The sequence below is a fragment of the Hypomesus transpacificus genome, chromosome 11, assembly GCF_021917145.1.
Source record: "Hypomesus transpacificus isolate Combined female chromosome 11, fHypTra1, whole genome shotgun sequence".
Lineage (NCBI taxonomy): Eukaryota > Metazoa > Chordata > Actinopteri > Osmeriformes > Osmeridae > Hypomesus > Hypomesus transpacificus.
Genome location: NC_061070.1, coordinates 12,571,764 through 12,593,591, shown reverse-complemented (window position 1 = coordinate 12,593,591; position 21,828 = coordinate 12,571,764). Strand labels below are relative to the sequence as shown.

The window sequence follows — 21,828 nt, the reverse complement described above, 5'->3', positions numbered from 1 at the left end:
AAAATCAATCATTAAAAAAGCCAGGTTTAATATACAGTTAATATTTTATTTACATAACAGATGTCCATTTATAAAGACCAATATATTCACCTAAAAAAATGCTATTATTGAAATATGTTACGATGCCACACATTCTGTCAAGGGAACAACATCATGGCAGGCAACTTGAAATCCAGCCGTGTAGAAACATCCAACTTGCAATGCGTTGTAGAAATGGATTATTTGAAAAGAAGCCCTTTGAATAACTAACAAAAAAAATGCAAATACTGAAACTGGCTGTGCCTGGATTTGGAAATGCTTGATGAATGAAATACAACACAGTTCGGACTGAATTTCAGCATTAAAGATCATCCATGCCTATGAGATGAACACAGAATTAGTCTGTGCGCTACAAACATTAAAACCTGTCATACACAGCATCACAACATGCATTGATATGTCTGGTTCTGGAATGTTTGCCATAGAGAGACGAATAATCAAGCACGTTTCTGTACTTGAAGCGATGTCTTGTCTATATAGTGACATTCAGCGACAGCACTTACATTCTTGTTGGGTTTCATGAACGTTGCCCAAGATCACTTCCATGTAAAGGAAAAATAAAACGTATTTCTGCAATAAAAAGACAACAAATCAGCAAAACACTGAGAACAGGTACAACTCATAAAAAATATAAAGAAATGCTATCATAGAACAGATGGGGAAATAAACAATAAAATGATATGTCAAAAAGCATGCAAGATGTTTGAATGGTACAGCATATCGGAATAACTCAGGCTGAGGAGAGGAGACTGAATATTCTTCCTAACTGACACACTACTGCATTATGTCAGCTAATTTTAAACAGTGCAAATACATGATTTAGAGCTTTACATTCCTTCAACAATACAAACGTGAATGTACCAACCTATATAGAATTCATGTGTCCAAGGCCAATCCGAAAACATATATATAAAATAACTTTTGAACTTCCCAAAAAAGCCTGCATTAAGTGATTACCCTTTGTGTTCATCAAAGTTTAAACATAAGAGAATAATACTACTCATATCAATAACCATGATATGCTGTTACGCATTCACTTCAGTTTAAGAATACAATATTCACCATTTACTTCAATGAATAGCACAATCTCTAAAAAATAAAATCACAACTTCACACATGTACATCCGCTGACTGAACACATCACCTTTTACCAAACAAGTACATTCTTTTGTGTTTCACCACGTCCTTCCCAACTACGACAGGAGTTAATGAAAGCACCAGATTATTTATTAATAAAAATAAATGTATGATGTTATGGTTTGTACAAATTCCCAGCCATTACTGTAAGTGCAAAAAAAAAAAAAAAAAAGATTAGAAAGTAATGTAGCAGGCCCCTAACTAGCAAAGTCAAACCATGTAGGCACTGGGTTCTTTGTGTCACTTTGAAGAACATTCCCAAAGGATCTAACAGTGGATACTGTGTGCACAGGATGGGATGTGAGAGAGTGACAGCCAGAGACTTCCGGAACACTAGGGGGTAGACGCAGACTCTGAGCCAAGCCACGGTGCATTGCGGCTGAGACGTGGGGCTGCTCGGCAGAGGGAAGGCGTTCAGGCTACAAGCCTGAGTTGTGCACAGTAGGAATGGGGTAGAACTTAGAGACTCGGCTCTGGGAAGTGGGGTTAAGGCATTCAGACTCTCCGCTCATCTTGAAAAAAACTTCCTGCTCCTGAAGCTTGCGGGTGAACTCCTCCTCAAGAGCCTACAGGGGGCAGTAAACAGACAGTGCCACAAATGCATAAACAACGTCTCACGCTGAAGCTTGTCCCAGTAGATGGCCTAGCCTAAAACAGTCCCTCACTCCAATTTACAAATGAAACCTTTCGTGGATACAAAATAGAATCATTGCTGAACTGTGTCTTTTAAGTGGCTGAGAGAGTGCAAGTACAATTTGAGACCATGTATACTAGTCTTGTTCACCTTCTTCCTGGGTCGTAGTTTCTCCCGCCACTCCTTCAGCTCCTGGCTGTGCTCCTCATCCAGCTCCTTCAGCTTGTGGGTCTCGTGCTCGATCAGAAGATGACACTTCTCGTTCTGCGACACACACACACGGCATCGGCGCGAGTTGGAGACCGACTGACTTCTGCGGCCCTTGACGAGCGAGAAAAGCGTGTGCGTGCAGCGTGTGTGCGTGCGGCGTGTGTGCGCGCGCCTACCTGTAGCTCGTGCAGCTCGCGGATGTTGGAGTCGCACTGCAGCTGCAGGTCCCTCATCTGGTTCTCGTGCTTCTGGTGCTGGTGGAGCCGCTCGTGCTTCTGGCGCTTGTCCTCCTGAGAGGCAAACTGCACAGGACAGGGAGGGGGGGGAAGTCTTAACCAAACCGCCTTGTGTTTTGCAGTACGCTCCTGTCAGCTGGCCTGGGAATCTTGCCAGCCTTCCCCACCCTTCTCCGAACCCCTAAACACCATGAGCCCTGGTGTGCGTGTGTGTGTGTAGCGTCTTTGCGGCGCGCCACCTGTTTGATCTTCTCCCTCTCCTGCTCGGGGGTGCCTGGGGCGGCGGTGATGCGGAGGCTCTTCTTGTACATGGCCATGCGCGTCTTGGCATCGCTACGCTGGATCTTGGGCAGGCGCCCTCTCTCCTGGGTCTGTCTGTTCTTCATCTCCTCAATCAGGCGCTGGTTGTATCTCTGCATCTGCTCCGTCTCCTACACGCACACGCGCACACACACACACACACACACACACACACACACACAGAAAGGGTTTCAGGAACAAAGTCTACCGAAGCACCGTCCATGTCACCGTTTACAGAGTCATCCGGGAGAAAGGAAAATACATTTTGCTTGAAACAACATCTCCGGTAACAAACCTTTTCGTGCCTCTTGAGAAGCTGGTGTCTCTGCATAAAGTACTGGTCTTTGAGCTGCTGCTTGAACAGCTGGTGTTTCTCCTGCAGGTGGCGCTCCTCCAGCTCCCACATGGCCGCCTCGCGAGCTGGAGAAAGAAAACACAAAACAGTGTGAACACACACGCACACAGTGTGAGTGTTCTTGAACACGCCCAGGCAGGTTTGCATGTGTGCTGTATTCTGATGAAACTGACTAGTCCCCGAGTGAATCACAGAGGAAGTTGTGTCATTTGTGACACATCTCATTGGAGGGCAGTTCTCCATTTTCTCTGGCCTCATTATGACTACCTCTCATGAGCTGCTGTTTGTGGTTGAGACAGTCCTTCTCGATGGTGGCTATCTCATGCTTGTGCTGCTGAATGATCTTCTTCAGGGCTCCATCCAGCTCCTGCTGTTGCTTCTGCAGAAACTCTTGCTCCTGAGGACAGAGTGATAAACAGAAACAGACAGAGAGATAGATAGAGAGAGAGACAGGGGGACAAAGTGAGAGAGAGACAGAGCGAGAGAGAAAGAGAGAGAGAGACAGAGAGAAAGCGAGAGAGAAAGAGAGAGAGAGTGAGAGAGAGTGAGAGAGAGTGAGAAAGAGAGAGAGAGAGAGGAATAGGGAAGTACAGAAACAGAGGGGAAAAAAAGGAGAAAGGAGGAGAAAAGCAAATGGAGCCACGGAGGAAGGCCAAGGATGGGGGGAGAGAGGGGACAAGGGCAGAGAACTGTTAGGAACATATAAGCCGTGATGGCTTATGCATTAGTTGCAGCACAGAAACATTAACAATACTATAGCAAACAAACCAGTACTCGAGTTCAAATGACACAGAAACACTGCACTAGGAAGGAAAACAGCATCAACAGCTGGATTCAAGAAGAGAGAGACAGTCAGAAGTCATGGCATGATCCAAAATGAGGATAGAAAGTGGAAGGGAAATATGTTAGCACAGTCAGACCTCACGTTTTCGCAATTGTGACAACATCAAAATGAATATGTACAGAGAAAGTGTATTTCCTGGATGCACGCCAGTTCATTTTGAATAAATGATTCATCTGGTACATCTTTTTGAAAGGAAATGACTGAAAATATAAAACATGCACACGGCTGGCCTTCAGACGTGTGTCTTTAAATGTCTATACAAATTCCTGTTATTGAAGTGAGGGCTGGGTTGAACAAAACCAATTCCCAAGACCTCTTCAGATCTTCTCAAACGACTTTACAGTGTGACGCTCTGGCATGTTCCAGACCTTCTACCCGTGTGGTGTGGTGCAGCCCCAGGTGTAACACAGACAACATGTACAGGACGTGTAAACTTGGCAGGACAGATACCGAGCAGGAGGATAGGAACACTGCAACGACACCGCGACTACAAACAACTCCAAAAACATGGACGCCGCCGTGCGTTCACGGACCCCACGCTCTCCGTCTCCATGACTGCCGCTGTGTCGCCCGACCGCCAGCTGTGCTGGGGGGGACGGAGGTGGGCTCGTGAAGGCACGCGGGGGGTAGAGAGGGGGTGTGTGAGTGTGTGTGTGTGTGTGTGTGTGCGTATTAGGGTTGGGGGGAGGGGTGAGGGGGAGTGAGCACTTACATCCTGCATCTGAGCGTTGAAGAGTGCACATGAGGACAACTGAAAAGACTGTATCATAACCTGGGCCACGCCCTGTGGAGGAGAGCACACAGCGCACTCGTCCAGATCAGGGAGAGGCCTGGGGGTGAGGGGGGGGGGGGGGGGGGGGGTGGGGGGTGGGACATGCTACACAACAGGCTGAGAGGGAGACACATGCATCTCACCACACACACACACACACACACACACACACACACACACACACACACACACACACACACACACACACACACACACGCTCTTGCGGTCTTTCTCTCTCTAACTCTATCTCTCTCACACACACACACTTCAGTCAGAGAGACACAGAACAGGGGTCTAGCTCTAATAAAGTCTTAAAAATCCCTTAAGATCCTAAAAAGGAACCTTGCCATCGTCCTTTTCCACACTAGGAGTATTGGTGAGTGAAGCCACGCAATGCAGTTTGATGGGGATGCTATGACGACGTCTTTTAGAGCGGCCTTTTTCATGCACGTTGAGATATAGAATGCACAAACTATTAGTTCTATTTCGGCTTGAAGAAGGGCACTTACGTTAGACAAACATCCATGCTGGTATGGAACAGTCCTTCATTAGGTACAGCTATATTTGTACTTCACTTGTAGACAAATGAAAGAGCAAACCTTTTCACTGTCTCCTCGATTTTTTTTCAAAGAAGCTAATTGCGAAATGTTAGGTACTTAGTCAAGGTGAATGCAGGGTAAAGATCTTTGTCTGGAATGGAAGTGGATGTACATTTAGAAGAAATAACGAGTGTTTGTGTGGGAGAAAAGGAGAAAGTATGCGTGTGAGAGAGAGGACAGGAGAAGGCGGTATTTTACCTCTTCATTCTCAATGAGGGAAAGGTCTTCCTTTAAACGTTTCATGAGCTCTTTTCTCATGTGTTTGGGAGACTGTCCAACTTCCTGTTTCACCTAATGTGTGTGCAGAGTGGAGGACACTGGCAGTTGTAATTGGTTGTCTTGAAAACCACATTAGGAAGCCATGTTACCTCATCATGCACAGCCCTGCAGTAGGATTCCCAAGCTCTTAGAAAGGTTTCGATTTAAAGAGAAAATACTCGGTTTGATTAGTGGAAATTTAAAAAGGAACAGAAACTCCACTGATAAGGAGTTGATAAGAATTGTGGTCATCTTAAATCATAATGAAGCGTTGACCAGGCTAATATGTTAGTGTCTGCCTTCCCCACAGCTCTATTAGAGACAAATCTGAAGCAGAAGATGTTTAGGACACCAGAGATTCTAGTAAGTAAGTAAGCATCCGGCTACGAGCAATGCTAATCAGCACAGGGCCTCCCATAGGAAAATCATGTCTAAGGAACCAGGATCTTAGATACTTTATATAGCTGTTCTGTCAAGAGTAACTGTAATGGAACCAGCTGATGAGAATGTTACTTCCGAGGACAATGTCATTGTCTGTGTCAGGGCCATCCTCTAATATTCCATGACAGTTACTCTTATAGGCGAAGGGGGATATTAAAGACATGTTTCATAGCCTCATACCACAACCACACCAGAGCTGTTTATCCCATCACCAGACCCGACACCCACACGCTCTCAGTCACACGGAAGACAAGGTTAGGTTAACATGAAACAACAAGTACATTCTTTCTCCATATTTGAAGAAAACAAAGTAATACATTAATAAGTACTTCATAATTCTATATCTAACTATAATCATGTGTGACAATCATGAAAAGACAACATTTCTGTGACTAAATAACATTTTTGACTGTTGGAAATATAGTGCATATATAGTCACAAGGTATGCTACCAATGCACTTTTGAGAAGTTCAGGTATTGTTCGCAGTTGAGCATTAGCAACCGGTTGGTCAGTCACTCAGTCAAGTCAAGCCAAGTCAGAGCAGGTGAGACCCAGAGGAAGGCCAAGCATGTGAGAATAACGCCACACTGCGCCAAGTTGACCACAGTGTTATCCATGTTAACAGAAGCCTGCCAACCATTCACCACACCACTCACAAAGTAGCTTGACAGAAATCTAGGTACAGGAAGCCAAATGGTTACGTGAGGAGCATGAAAATGTGATAAGGCCTACTGTATCCCCCCCCAAAACAATGATGAAATAGCTCAAACCTTTCAACTGAAGCGGGAAGCCGTCCAAGATGCAAAGATGACAGTTACAGTCACTTGATTAGCACACACCCCTGATGCAAAATGACGTGCATGCTTCAACCATTAAACTGTCCGAAAGCAGGAATTTAAAAAACGACTAAGTGGTTTTCTAAAAGTCAAGAATAACACGAAGCACACAATGTTGCTTGGTAACATGGCGAGGCCTTAGGAAATATGAATAAAACAATAGGATCCTACTTAGAGGGGCATCTTGCACAATCTGTCAGTTAACTCTATACTAATGTGGACACACTGACTAGACACTATGTTAGGATCATCATTTAATATGACTGGTAACAGGCAAGCTGTTGTCGACACGGTCTGTTGTTTTGAATGCCTGGTTACATCATTAAATGTACGTCAGCTCCAGCAAGCAAGCCTGTAAACCAAGCCACCACCAACGAGCAAGGACCAATATGACGGCAAGGCTCGAGTTCAGATCGATGAAAGCCCCTCCATGCATTATCCTGAACCCCGCCAAGAGAGCCAGCCCACGGGGGTAAGCAGATGGTTCTGGCTCCTTACCTCCTTCTTGCGGTTCTTGAGCATGTTCTGGAACTTGGCCAGCTCCTTGTCCTGGTCGGACTTGATGCGCTTGGCCTCGTCCCTCAGGCGGTTGGTGTGATCCTGCTCCAGGCGCTCGATGGTCTGCTTCTGTTTCTTCTCCAGGTTCTCCACCTCCAGGTCGTACTGACGCTTCTTACCCTGCATGGAGAGAGGAGGCAGACGGCGGGGCCTCCTGTCAGGGACGTGCACAACAACTAGCCCCAACAGAGAGGTCAGACAGGAACCAGGGGCCCTTTAGCCAGACAGGAGCACAGCAGGACCAGGCCAGGCCAGGCCAGGCCGACTCACCGTGGTCTCCTGTTCAAAGCGCCTTTGCATCTGCTCTCTCTGCTGCTGCAGCTTGTCGCTGAGCTGCTGCTGGGCTCGCTGCTCCTCCTTCTGCAGCAGACGCAGCTCTCTCAGCTCCTGGCGCCTGTTCAAAACAACCAGGACAGCACTTCAGACCCCAGGTCCACCGCCCTGTCCATACCGTCGACGGGATTTCGCTTTGGACCAAGCTCCCATACACAGCGTATAAACAATGTGTCCATTTTACGATACCAAGAATACAAAGGGGACCGTTTTTTCAGGGCAGAATGATGTGGAAACACTACACAAGTGTATGTACAGCAACACTGTACCATGTCAATCACAGCCGTTTCTTCTAGAGTGCCATATGCTCGCAGAGCTAGGGGGTAGAGGGATCCGACAGCTAACTATTTCTGTCAGGCGTCGTATATGGGTCAGCTTCCATATTTAGGCCTGACAGAGCAAAGAAGACCCACCTCAGGAACCTCATCTCCTCATTCTTGGTGTCGTTGTCGGTGACGATCTTCGACGTCGTCACGCTGACCTCCACACCATCCACCATGAACTTCCTGGTCTTCTTCAAGGTCTTCTTCTGCCGTCTGGTGTCCTGTTGAACACACGTTTCATCCCTTTAGCTACTAACGGGGCGCGCGGAAACATTTTGACAAAAGGCCAAGTGTGTTGGAGAGACTGCCACCTTATTTCAAGGAAAAGGAGAGGTGTCAAGCTGAAAGGACAGGAGGGCTAGATACAAGTAGAGGAAGCCACTACTACCGACATGGAATTATGGGAAACTAGTACCTTTAAGGACACAGACCCCCCCTCCTTGCTCTTGGACAGAAAGCTGGAAATGGACAAGTTGAGGTCCATGCTGTTACTGTCGGCTGCAGAGCTGCTTCCAGAGTCTGAATCTTTCTCCACGTCCGATCTGGTCTTCACCACAGGGCTTCCCTGGGCCATCTTAGTGTCTGATTCGGTCTCACTCTCTGGAACAGAAACAGCATCCTGGACTATGGGTTCCTCTTCACCAGTAACCTTCTTCTTCTCCTCTTCCGGAGCAGCATCTGGTTCCACACCAACTTTGGCTTCTTCACTAGGACCATTAATGGATTCTGCTTCTCCGGCAACCTTCAACTGTTCCTCCTGTTGGTTCTCCACTTCTTTGGCTGGTTCCTCTGGGAGAGTTGACTCAACCTCCTCCAGATCTTCAGTGTGGTTCTCCCCTGTCTCTTTGGCTGGTTCCTCTTCTACCGCAACCTTAGACTCTGGTTCTACATTTCGACACGGTTTTTCATCTGAATTCTCATTCTCTTCGGCTTCAATGTCAGCCGGACGATTAGGATCTGGTTTCCCTTCTTCTTCTGCCATATCCACTGATGACATGTCCTCTGTAGTGGCATCACCTTTCTCCTGGTCAGGTTTTGCACTGGCCTCTGTTGACAAAAGCTCTTCTGAGGCCCCCTCCGGCTGATCTCCTGTTTCCGCTACAGTTTCCACATCCTCTGTCGTTTGTTCCTTTTCCATCTCATCCTTCTCGTCTTCCTTTCCCTCACCTTCTATCCCCACCGCTGTTGCCTGTAGAGGCTCGTTGCTGTCGTCGTTTTCCTTCTGCCCCTCTCTCTCCTCCTCGCCCGTCTCCTCACTCACGACCACAGGCGCCGGCTTGTCCGACGTGTCCGGTGGGGCTTCTGGTTGCGAGGTCACCGGGCCTTCAGGGGACTCCATCGCCTCCTCTTCCTCTGCGCTTTCGCTTTCCTTTGGATGGAGCTCCGTGGCTTCCTCCGTCAGCGAGTCCTTGTGTTCCTCTTTTCCAGCAGCCGTGTCTCCAGGGCTGGCCTCCTCAGACGCCTGGTTGAGCTTCTCTGTCCTGTCGCCCTCGTCGGGGAGCTTGGTGCTGTGCTCCGGGGCTTCAGGCTCAGTCTTCTCTGTGACTGGCTCCAGGGTGGAGGGGGTCTGGGGCACCTTCTCTTCCTCCGAGCTGGCCATGCTGGTGTCCGATGGGGCTCGCTTGTGGCCGGGAACCACCTTTACACAGTCAGACAGAGGAAGACAAATTTACAGATAACAGATCAAATCATGAAACTGTTGTTGTTTCCCTGTTGTTCTTAATAATGATAAAGGTTCAGGGTTGCAAACATTTTTGGCAGCATTTAGTGTAATACCACCATACCAGAGATGCATCTTGCTCCTCTTCCTCCTCCTCGTCTTTGCCCTCTTCGATCTCCTCAGTGACTTCAGCCTTCGCCTCAGCGACCAGCTCTCTGAGCGGCCTGTTATCCACTACGCTGCTAACAAACGGATGCTGAACGGGGAGAGGGAGTCAAATGACCCATGTCAGTGAAAACACTAGGTTTTTTCCACTGAGCAACACAAAATCCTAAATAAGGGCATATCACGGCGATCTAAACTCGAAAGAAAATATTATAAGTCATGTCTGGTACACGGCACAAACAACTAGTACATTAGCATTCCAATGGAAAGTTCAATATTTCATAACATCAACTTCATTTGATACAAGTTTCGGTCTGTCATTTGGTCATTAATTGGCAAATTGGACATCTATATCTGTACGCACAGGGCGAATATGACAGAGCTGGTCACCTGTAAGAGTTGTGCGGTGCCCCACCTATTGTCCACATTCTTATCCAAAGCCTTTCTTAGAAAGTCACTGAACTCTGGTGACCTGACCAAAACAAAAGAAAGAAATATGAAAAAACTGTTGTAAAAACTTCCAATGAAGACATATTACTTGTGCGTCCTTATCTGCTTGTGGGAGAGAAAAGCAAGAACATCATCTTGTCACCTTTCTGTACCTTTTTGTTTTTGTTAGGAGTTTCTATTCTAGGTGAGGCGTTCAAATGTGAGTAAGTGGGAACCAGTGGGAGTCCTCTGTTAGAGTTTATACATACATCAAACAGTACACAAATCTCACTCTGCCTGTGTGTCTCTATCTTACTCATCCGGATCCCTCATCCTCATCCTCCTGTGCAGCCTGCGGGGGTCACACTCAGTGTGGCGGTGGTCGTTCTCACCAGCGAGAGGGCTGCATGAGAGTGGGCGGCTCCGACTTGGCTATCTTCAGCAGGACCCTCATGGGGTTCATCTCGTGGTTGGGGGGCTCGATCTGGGCCAGCTCGATCAGGGTCACCCCCAGGGACCAGATGTCCGCCTTGTGGTCGTACGGCCGATCTTTGGACGTCTCGCACATGACCACCTCCGGGGCCATCCTGGGGGAGCCGGGGAACCAGGAGGTGGTTGGTGACTGTGAGGATTAACTGGCACGGAATGTGGGCATGCACTTGTTTTGTTACGTGGGTGTAGGCTGTAGGCCATATCATATGCAACCAGCAAATTGGTTTGTTGATATGTGTGGTGTGTGCAGTGCGAGAGGGTTTTGTGTCGAACGAGTGCTTGTCAAGCGCCTGAAGAAGTGTTCATTGCTTCAGAGCAGGAGAAAGTAAACAGGATTTGGAGCAAGGGTCACAAGCACTTTGAATTGAACACCATGCAAACTTTCTAATTCACAGCACACTTTGGCAGAATGAGCTTGACATCCCAGAGACAATTGATTATTCCATGGTTGTGAAGTGCTCCTTGTGCATGCATTCATCAGTCCGTTAAAAGGTTAGACACGAAGCTAAGCACATGCACTGTGGCATGCTGGTCCTGTGTGGATGACTCACCAATATGGAGTGCCAATGAAAGAATCTCTTCTCTGTAGAGTCTTGGTATTTTTAGCCGACACCCCAAAGTCAGCTAAGAGTAGAATTGATTTAGAAATGGGATTTAAGACATGATGATCCAGCAAACGTATTATTAGTGATAATGGTAGAACACACACAAGAAGCTAATTCATCTTGAACTAGCCAACTGCATATCACAACCGTGACTACTGACTACAAACATACACAAACATGTGATTGTTGTCAGGGTTTCTATGACTGCCTTGACTCAAGCACCCATCATGTCCATGTGAGAGGTAAAGAAGCATGTTACATATTATACATGCCTAGAGATAATGATTATAATTGCTGTGCTAATCACGGCCCCTCTGCCTACAGAACATGAATCATCGTTGAAAGGCCAGCGCGTATAGATATTCTTTTTGTTAAACAGGAGTACATTGAGGTATCTGCACAACAGCACACCTGCTTATTTTCATGCATGAGCTCGAGGTAAAGAGAAAGTCACACAAAACTTTTCAAATAGGCTAAAGCCTGTTCGAAGGACCACCCTCGGGAGTTAAGAACTCCTTTTTATGGCCTCGACTGTGCGTCACATCCAAAGAGTGTGAATTCACTGTACTGATCAAGAATGGATGGAGGAGAGCCCTTACCCAGCTTGACATCTCCTTCCAGAGACAGGAGAATGTTCCCAGCTTTCAGATCCCGGTGGATGACCTTGTTCTCATGGAGGTAGGCCAAGGCCTCCAGGGTCTGCTTACAAACCACACGGATCTGGGGCTCAGTCAGGGATCTCTCCAGCTCTGGCAGTGTGCACACACACACACACACACGCACACACACACAGACGCGCGCGCACAGACACACACACACACACACACACACACAGACAGACAGACACTTCTTGGTTATTAGTTGACCTGAACTTCGGTTTATAATTTCCCTGCAAGCTTATGAACGGTGTCTTTGGGAACAAATGGTTTCAAACGAGACATAACAATTTGTAGTGAATACCATAGCAACTGAGACATCACACCCTACCAATCCAGCGACCAGCCCTCATGACTGGACCAGCCGCGTAAAAGAAAACATTGAGTCACTCCATTCTGGTCTTCTAAAACAGGAGGTAACACCCCCATCTACTAAAGGAAGCCCTACACACATATCCTCCTAGAGCCGGGACATCTCTTTTGCTAACCTGCGCTGAAGATTGTTCTATTTCTAACAGGAATTATAAACACTAGTATGTGGTGGCTGATGTCAATTGAGAAAGTGGTAGTCAGAATGAAACTACTGTGGTTGGTGTGACCTGGGAGACTCGTGTCACTGTCTGTCGCAGACAGGCCTCGCTCTGCATCTAGTTAATGGCATCACACAAAAAGCAATGATTAACTCTCAAGACATTGAGCAACAGTGGATGTAGCTCACTTGAAAAGCATCCAGCACCCACAGAAAGTGCTGAGGCACTGGAAGTGAACTAACCCCCTCCTAGACATGGAACTATGGTATTTATATACTGGAACCTTTCTGAGAGAGGAGGAGGAGGGAGGACTCTCCACTGAGGAGGTGTTCTGGATGGGATTCAAAGAAATGGCTGTGGCGTGCTTGACTTCCCTGGAGGGAGATGGAGGGATTCCATTATTTCCAAGTCCTGTTTTCATAAATAGTACTCACCCAGCATGACTGCGTCGACCGCACCTCCCGCACAGAACTCAATCAGTATCTGAGATGGGAAAACAATGTGACAGAAAGTGAGTGTTGGCTGCACTGTTATTCTCCAATGAATGTAAACGCTTCCCCAAGCAACACTTTCTTAAGTTTATTCTTCGGCATTTCCTCCGAACATGTTAAGAGTTAAGAGAGACAAATGTTTTCATTCATTCATTGGGCGAGTTAGCAAACACATGCATGTTTCAGAGGACACAACCCATTTCTAACAACTTGGGTAAAAAATATTTATGTAACACTCAGGCATGCGTCTGTTCTTCATAATACCGGTCCTTCCCTTTTTAAATTCATTAAAGATTTGCAGTTACACAGGAAGAGAGTCATTGATTCCTGTAATGCAATACTAGTTTGGCAATGACTTTCAGCACTCAGCCCTGGGCACATCTAAATGACAACAACCTAAGGGTTCACATACCAATAGGGTTTCACACAAAGACCAACAGAGCACTCTGATCATTTCAGTCTGTTTATTAGCTTAATAAATAATCTTCTAGAGCAACCCAACTCAAAGCTGTTTCCTGGTACAGATTGTGGGTCCGCCCTGTTAGCTTTTCTCTGTCAGCACCATACAATACTTTGCTTCCACCCGAGATACAAATCTGTCGACGGGTTTGCAGCAGAGCAGACCGGTCTAACCTTAGGTTCTAACCGCAGCCTTGTTCTCAACAGTGTGGTCGGCTGCCGGTTGGATCTGACCACGGTTTTTGTTGAACAAGACAACTTGGAGGGAAACTAGAATCTTAGTATTGAAGTCTGATCTCGCGTCCTACTCATGGCCTGTCCTCACACAACCCAGGCCCTCACTGGCTCAGTATATAAGGACATGCTCGTTCAAATGATCGTGTCCAACTTATGTGGCCAAGATCTCTGCATAAACAGAAAATCACCAACATCGATCGACGACATTTTCGACTGTTGTTTGTGGCGGTTGCCTTACAGACTGATGTGTTTAGATGATGTCATGCTGTCCAGAGCTGATGTGGCGAGTGAGATGTGAAACCGACCAGGGACTGCCCTCGGGGATAAAAGCTGGTGTAAGCTACACTACCACCTCATCCATGGAGATCTAGCCCGGCGCATGTCAGTCTGCAGCCTGTGGTATCAGATGTTCAAAACATATTCGATCAGAATCCCCACAGAGACACATCCATGAGAGGCAAGTCAAAGAGGCGGGACGAATACAGCTCCATGATCCTACTGGTCATATCCCTGAACATTTCCCACTGTGATAGGTAGGTATAAGCTCAGTGGTAGAGCGTCTAAGTGCAAATCAAGAGATTGTGGGCTCAAAACTCCCTCTCTGTACGATGCTTTGGGTAAAAGCGCCCGCTAAATAAACCAAACGCATTGCATTACATAACATCCATTTGACTCCACGAAAACAAGAGGGAGACTAAACACACATCAGACAAACCCGCCCTGGGAGCGAGGGGCCGGGAGCCCCACATGAACCGCTCTCTCCAGAAAGGATCTGGGGGACATGCTGCACGCAGTCCTGAATTATTCATAAGCACTTTCTCCAGCCACTAGTAACCAGTCCATTATCCTCAATACATGCAACCCTCAGAGACGGCAGTCACATGATACCACCTGGGCATAATTGCTCTGGAGCTTCGCGCACAGAGACCAACGGATCCACTGACTGGGTTCTTATGACGTCTGACGTACAGTATGAGGTACGGGCTTAGGACTTCCTGGTCACGTTTGAGGTTGAGAAGAAGAAAGGATGGGAGCCCCTCGCCGAACACCTAGAATCTCTGTTGTGTTTTACAGTGGACAGTGCCTCTACTGCATGGTTTCACCCAGTCCAAGCAGTATGTGATTCCCTACAAGACCAGAACCTCCAGGATGCGGACCGCTCACCCATAGCTTGCTCTCGTAGTAGAAGGCGTCCAGGAGCTTCACTATGTAGTGGTGGTCGCAGGAGGCCAGGATTTCGATCTCCACCATGTAGTCCTCAAGCTCCTCCTCTGTCTTGGTGTCAATCACCTTGGCGGCTGCCAGAGTCCCTGTCTGCTTGTTCTGGGCCTGTGGGCGACAGAGGAGCACACCAGAGATTACAGTTCTAGTCCTATGAGGAGAAAGGAAACAGGGTTAGGGTTATGTGCACACAGAGAGTAAGACTTTTAGCTTGTTTATGTATTCAGAGTGGCTGAGCGATCATCTTTACTGTAGCAATTCCAGCCATGACCTGTGGTTATGTGCACATTTTTCTTAGATAACAATGTGGTGGAAAAGCCACTGCCATTTTGAAGAGGTTTATGGTGGCACAACTGAAGGCAATTTCATAAAGGTCATCTCCTCCTGTGAATGCATTTTGTTCTAACATCAAATAAAAGAGGGCTGTATGTTTGAAGAAAAAAGTGTTCCAGAGGAAATCACATTACCCTCTGTGATCAAGACAATAATAGTATGATATTTGGCTGACCTACTTCAATACAACCAGACCTAGCCTAACCTTGTTCTAATCTCGAGTCTCTGCCTTTTGATAACTGCAGAGCAAAAAGCACATTTACATGCACACAGAATATGTGGCAAACCTCACAAAGGGCTTACGGAAGAGGATGAGGTTAATGGGAAGAGTGACACGTTCCTCTGAGCCAAATTTCCACTCTCTGACGGCTCGCACTGCTGCTATTCTGGGCCCGGCTTTGGGTTTCATGTTTATGGATACAGACACAATCTCTTGGAGTTAAGGGAAAGAAGGGAGTTTAGCTAACCAGTCTGTGTGTGTCATATGTTATATTTACACCATTTCTACGTCACACCCAGTCACCTCGTACCAGCCAACGCCTGTCTTAGCCTAGGCCTTTTCACAGATACAGACTATGCATTGGGTATATCTAGCATACCACAGTGTAGATTTGCCTTCACTGATGGGTAGATATTCCTTCCCTTGAACGTGACTTTATTGCCTTGTTTCATGGCCCATTAAGTCCCATCTGTGTGGCTAGCCTTTCGAGAGTTCATAATAGGAGGCACACAGGAGAGCAATCTCCAGAAAAGCATAATCACGAGATCAACCTTGATTCCAATCACCTGAACTGAAGACAAGACCTAATTAAAACTACTGGCATTTGTGGCAATGAATGTGCCAACCAGGTTGCATGACTGAAAATGCCTGCGCAGGTTAAACATCTCATTGAAGTCAGACGATAGACACACCCCCCAAAAAGTCCCTATCATGAAGTCAAAAATGACCAGGCTATTTAACCTGACTAGCAGGGTGAGTGGACAGCAGGTTAGCAGTAGCTATTAGCAGTAGCTTATCTGGCTCTGACACTGAGCTTGGGCATGCGCTCACCCCTCCTCACACCCACTCCCGAGTTCAGATAAAGCTCCACCAGCGCCCGTCACGCTGTGTGAGCAGTGAGTCAGGGTGGAAGCTACAGATCACTCTTAACAGTGCCCAGCCAACCCCAGCAGCTGATTCGCTGGGTCTCTGCAGCCCCGCCACACCTCATTGTTACACAGCTGCCAGAGAGGCCTAAAATAACTGATCAAGTGTCCCTGACTAGATGTAAGGTCTGATTTTGTCCCCCTCAACACGTTACCTCGGCCAGAGTCATTCGGTGGCGCCTTACTGAAATAAAATGGACAGGAAGTCGCTCCACCCCTCCCTCTCCCTGTGCTGGTGTTACAGTAAAAACCAGCAAGAGTACAGCTGAAGGCTGTGTATGTTCTGGCTTTCATCACAGCCTCCTAATCAACTAATTGAGGACTTGGGAAAAGCAGCAGGCAAACAAATGCACCAAATACATCAGCAGTATTATTTGATCAGCCAGGGGGCCACAGCCAACACTGCAGCTCTCTCAGGCTGGTCTGAGGGACTGCTGCTCTGTGGGGAAGCATCTGCATGGGACACCCATTTGCTTTCATCAACCACTGATCCAGCGTCCGTACTGGAAGAGGATTCCACGCTCCATCATTGTAAAGATGAATAGTTTTGATGAAGGACATTCAAGTTCAAGTGTGTTCTCCAGTTTCAAATACTTTTTAGACTGTCTAAAACTTTTTATTAAAACAGATACAATCTATGAACTTGTCAGAAAACAGCGAAACGACATATCTCTCTTCCTGGCTTGCTGAGAGCAATAAAGATGACATCAGCTTACGAAACATTCCAGAAAGCAAACCTTAAGGTACAGATCACTTAAATGTTGACTCCATAATGGTTGTTATTGACAATGATGTCTATGTGTATTAATAATTACATTAGATTTTACATTCATTTATTACACCTTCCAAATTCCCACAGTGACAGAATGTTCTGTCAGAGATAAACATCCTGCTCTCCCATGACTACGTAAACATTGTACCTGTTCACTAAAGAGGTCCTTCCCAGTTCTCACAGCCCTATGATATCTAATGAGATAAGATATCGGCTGAAACCTGCTTAGCCTATAGGGGCTGTTCTACAACACTATATCATAGTCTTAGTGGTTGCCCATCAACAGTGCACTTCTCTTTTCCTATGTTTGTCAGTACATTGGATGAGAAAAATAGCACGTTTGGTATCAGTTTGGCAAAGTGAACCACAACAATATATTTTGGATGACCTAAAATGTACCTTCTTCCACAAGAAAATAACATGGGGAAATTATCTCTTGAGGGATGCACGTAAACCCTATTATTTGCACCTGACGCCAAACATCAGTCGTTCAAGACCTTTACTGAAAAAGACTGCCACTCCTTCAGAACTAAGTGTTGACTTAGGCCAACACTAGCTGTAAAAATGCCTTGATACATGCTATTATATTACATAAACACACTGTACCTTAAGACAAATCTAACATGACAGCCTGGTTAATAACGGACGTTTTTTATGTCAATTGAACTGCATTGAAATTAAATTAATTGTGAAAGATCAACAAACTCAAGTCCCGCTGTGACACCCATTTCTATTCTACAGACAATAATAAGTAAATCAAATGAAAATACTAAGTAGTAGCCTGTTACCATGGGGCTATCTTGAAGAGACATTGGTATGTATCTAAATTAGCCTCCTGTACCTTGTACACTTTCCCAAAAGCTCCATCTCCCAGTTCCCCGATGATCTCCCATATTTCTTCTGGGTTCTCGTCCCTGTGGACGTGTTCATACTGTTTCTTCTTTTTTTCAGGTCCCAGTTTGAATATTTTTCGAAAATTAAAAAACGACATATTTGACTGCCGATAGATCACTTCGGTACGTCAAGACAACAGTATCCCAGTATAATACTGTATACAAGTGACTATCGACTTAAAAAGCTGTACATGAGCTCCAGTATGTAGCATGCTATTCCTTAGACGTCCATCCTTGATATCCTGCCTCCGCGTGAGTTCTGATATTGAACTCGTAACATTGTAACAGGACGCTCACATACCAAGATGTAGCTTAGCAGTAGGTCGAACCAAACTGTACGCTATGGGTTTTATATAATAATTCATCAAATCCACAAATGTCACAAATAATTGACACAATTTTACCAGTAAGTGGTCATACTGAAAATAAATGTATCGGTAGGATGAGCATTGGGGCTAACGGTGGCTGTTTCAGGAAACTCCCCTGAATTAGCCTATGATAATTTGCGAGCCACAGTCATACGCATGCTGACAAAAGGTTCAGTTGTTTTGTATCAACCTGTCACTGGTCCTTGACAACTGCCCATCTTATTGCTGAGCCCCGGACTTTAGACATACTTATCCCTTGTCAAATAGCAAGTGGCAACAAATCACAAGCAAAAGGCAATTCATCAGGACGGTATAAGGAACCTGAATTCCACTTTTGCCTGATCAAAGACCGTCGGGTACACCGCTGGGCGACACAAAAACTGTAAACGAGTATACTTTTCTGTCGTCACAGAGAGGAAAAGAAACACGAGGATGAAGTAGTTACAAGGCTGCATTCTATTCCTGAAAGTTGTTCCCTCCATCACCTAGTTTGACATAACTTACATAAACCTAGGTATTTGCCAATCTGATGTGACCACAAGGCCATTTATAATTGTACAGTGTGTGCCTGCTTCAGTGAAGTTTGTGAACAATTCCATCACCACAGATATCACCATGCGTTTTTTCTGTTTTAATTAATAATGTAATTTAATCAGTTGGGTTTGTGGCAAAGTTGATTCCACCTTCTGGGGGATAAAGAAAAGACTAAGGCCTATATTTTTCTCTGACATTTACGTCACTTGGTCCATTCTGTTCATGGCGATGAAATCAAGCAAGTGTCCACCCCAAATTCCGTTTCCATCCCAGTAACACTAGAGGGAGGCAAAACCAAGAACACGTTGCGCCTGAAGTCTGATTCACTTTAACAGTCGTGATGACAGAGTACGGCTACTAAACAGACTAGCTTGAAACCCTAAGGGTTCATCAAGGATATTTTTCTTCTTTTGATAATGGCGTTTACTTTCCCACATCAATGAGACTATTGTTTCAAATAGTAGGCCTAAGTGCCTCAACCTTAGCCAGGTGAAGTTAGATAAAAGAATATTCGACATTCGTCTCACATTCGGAAGACGCTACTTTGCAGCGTCGCGTTAGGGACCGGGTGAAAACTAACAGTACAATTGTATGTGTTTCATTATATTTCTATAGATATAAAACCTCAAACTGTCACCAGATTATTATAATAATGTCTGGCCTACTTCCACAACCTTTACCTTTTCAATTAAGTTTCAAACAAAATAATAGAAAATCGCTAACCTCTAAAAATAGCATTAAAGCCGTGCTAAACTAAATTCTGACCAATGGCCACACAGCCGCAGGTCAACCAGGAGCTAGTTTGTGCTTTGATTGTGACAGGATAACCAACGTGTATTTGCACCAATATGTTTTCCACCAAATGCATCCCAGGACAGCCAGGGAGATGGACAGGAAGGGACCAGGAACTCTGTGGTCCGTCATAGGAGACCAAAGTCCACTTGGGGACTAGGTCTAACATTGTCACACCAGCAACCAGCCCTATGTTGACAGCTCAACCCCCCCACACACCACAGGGGAGGTGAGGTTGGCAAAAGAGAGAAGAAAGTATAATTACAGAATGGAAAGCGACAAATGAGAGATTTGATGAGATTTTTCAAAAAAAAAATTTTAAAGTAATTATGTTTAGCGAGGATTTCATGCTATTTCAGAGATTAGCAATTTACTTTTGTCATTTATCATTTTGTTAAACAGGTAATTGAAAAGATAAAGGGTGTGAAAGTAGGCCAGACATTTTTAGAATACTCTGGTGTATATTTGAGATTTTTCAGTACCATTTTAAAAAAGTTATTAAGTTTAGCGAGGATTTCATTCTATTTTTAGATTAGTGATTTTCTATCATTTTGTTTAAAACGTAATTGAAAAAGTGAAGGGCGTGGAAGTAGGCCAGACATTATTAGAATAATCTGGTGACAGTTTGAGGTTTTATAATCATAGAAATATAATGAAACACATACATTTTTGTACATACAAAATTGTACGGTTAGTTTTCACCCGGTCCCTAACGCGACGCTGCAAAGTAGAGTCTTTCGAATGTGAGACGAATGTCGAATGTCGAATATGAAACTAACTTCACCTCAGTGTCAACGTTATCAATGTAGTCATCGTTTGTGGTAAACTACCGGAGCCTACATAAATAACCAGACACATCAGGTACCCGCCCCTCATGGATCGCCTGACGCTTGTTTCATAAAGCCCACCCTTCTTTTTAACAAGGAGGATTGTTCTGTTTTCACGCCAAACTTGGCCTGAGTCATTGACAGAAGATCTGCAAAATCCACTGGCGACTGGCAGCTGGAATAGCATGAATTGAGTTGTATGATCTGTGAGCGCAATTACGCACGATGCGATTTAGATTTTTTTTCTTCCTGCAACGCTGACTTCATTTCATTAGTCACTTTGCACTTGCATCCCAGTTATGATTAAATCAGTATGACTGGCCTCCGAAGACTTTGTTACTGATCGGTATCCTAAAAATATTTTATGTGCAAATAACATTTACCAAGATGCAAGTCCGAACTGTCCTGGAAGTTAAAGTTGTTGATGTACAGAAGAGGCGGAATCCTTCCAAACATTATGTGAGTATCTATTTTTACTACACTGTTAGACAAATATATTGAGGACTTTTTATAGTTGTGCCTAATATGCTCAAAGGTTTTAGATTCATATTACAGAGACGCATCTTTTTATACTGTGTATAGTCTGTTATAAAATATATGTTTATCAACACATTCCATACCACTACACTCTCATGATGAATGACATGATGAATAATGCAGTCATGTTAGGAAGATGCCAAATAAAGAATCTCTTTGGGGAGGACAAGTAAACAAGGCATGTCTCTGTGGACCTAGTAATCAATCAGTTCACTGGGTTCAATAATAATAATTAATCTGAGAGAGGATCAGATTGACCACCACTTTTGTTGTCATTGCAGAGATTCCCTGGGGGCCCCAAACCCAATGTAAATCCCTTCCCTGGGGTGTAGAGGGAGATCTTTGGTGGTCCCATGAGATAAGGGGGGGCAATCAGATCTAATTATCTATGACCTAGGCAACTGAAAATGCCTATCCTATTTTAGACAGAGGAAAGAAGCAGCCCTTTGTTTTTGAAAGTTCAAGTGGGACTTCCATTGCACTAGAGAGCACTCTGGGCACATTCAGGAGTCCATGGCATCAAATACATCTTTAGAGGACTTTAACCCTATGTCCCTCCTTTCTGCCTCACCCTGAAACAGAATGTTTAGAAACTCATCATGTATATAGTATTACAGCATTGATGTTCCATTCTATATACTGTATATAGAGTTAGTGTGTATATATATGCACCCACTTTCTTTCTCTCTCTTTCTCTTTTGCATTTGTGTGTATGTATGCGAGAGAGAGAGAGAGAGAGAGAGAGAGAGAGGGAGAAAGAGAAAGAGAGAAGAACATTTTCAGATAGGACTAAGTCTCACCACAG

The 21,828-nt window shown here is 45.3% G+C and overlaps 2 protein-coding genes across 5 annotated transcripts in view; one reads left to right on the top strand and one right to left on the bottom strand.

The window, feature by feature from the left end:
• Nucleotides 1-11: 11 nt before the first annotated feature.
• slka (STE20-like kinase a) lies at nucleotides 12-18,443 on the bottom strand. 3 transcript variants are annotated; one of them, XM_047029746.1, is made up of 19 exons: nucleotides 17,914-18,443; nucleotides 14,765-14,929; nucleotides 12,848-12,896; nucleotides 11,827-11,976; nucleotides 11,174-11,246; nucleotides 10,523-10,717; nucleotides 10,092-10,173; nucleotides 9,661-9,792; nucleotides 8,292-9,515; nucleotides 7,967-8,097; nucleotides 7,491-7,614; nucleotides 7,161-7,340; nucleotides 5,325-5,417; nucleotides 3,179-3,308; nucleotides 2,852-2,976; nucleotides 2,496-2,687; nucleotides 2,197-2,322; nucleotides 1,961-2,074; nucleotides 12-1,742 (listed from the first exon to the last, which is right to left on the bottom strand). In XM_047029746.1, the coding sequence occupies exons 1-19, from the start codon at nucleotides 18,061-18,063 to the stop codon at nucleotides 1,596-1,598; spliced, it is 3,582 nt and encodes a 1,193-aa protein (XP_046885702.1). In that variant the 5' UTR covers nucleotides 18,064-18,443; the 3' UTR covers nucleotides 12-1,595. The 3 variants fall into 3 exon arrangements, with proteins under 3 accessions (XP_046885702.1, XP_046885703.1, XP_046885704.1); XM_047029747.1 differs by lacking the exon at nucleotides 5,325-5,417 and adding an exon at nucleotides 4,468-4,539; XM_047029748.1 differs by lacking the exon at nucleotides 5,325-5,417.
• Nucleotides 18,444-20,597: 2,154 nt separating this feature from the next.
• Nucleotides 20,598-21,828, top strand: part of sh3pxd2aa (SH3 and PX domains 2Aa) — a 40,683-nt gene continuing 39,452 nt past the window's right edge. For both annotated transcript variants that reach the window (XM_047029750.1, XM_047029749.1), the window contains exon 1: nucleotides 20,598-20,945. In XM_047029750.1, the coding sequence (XP_046885706.1) occupies nucleotides 20,874-20,945 (72 nt within the window). In that variant the 5' untranslated portion in view covers nucleotides 20,598-20,873. The remainder of the gene's footprint in view (nucleotides 20,946-21,828) is intronic.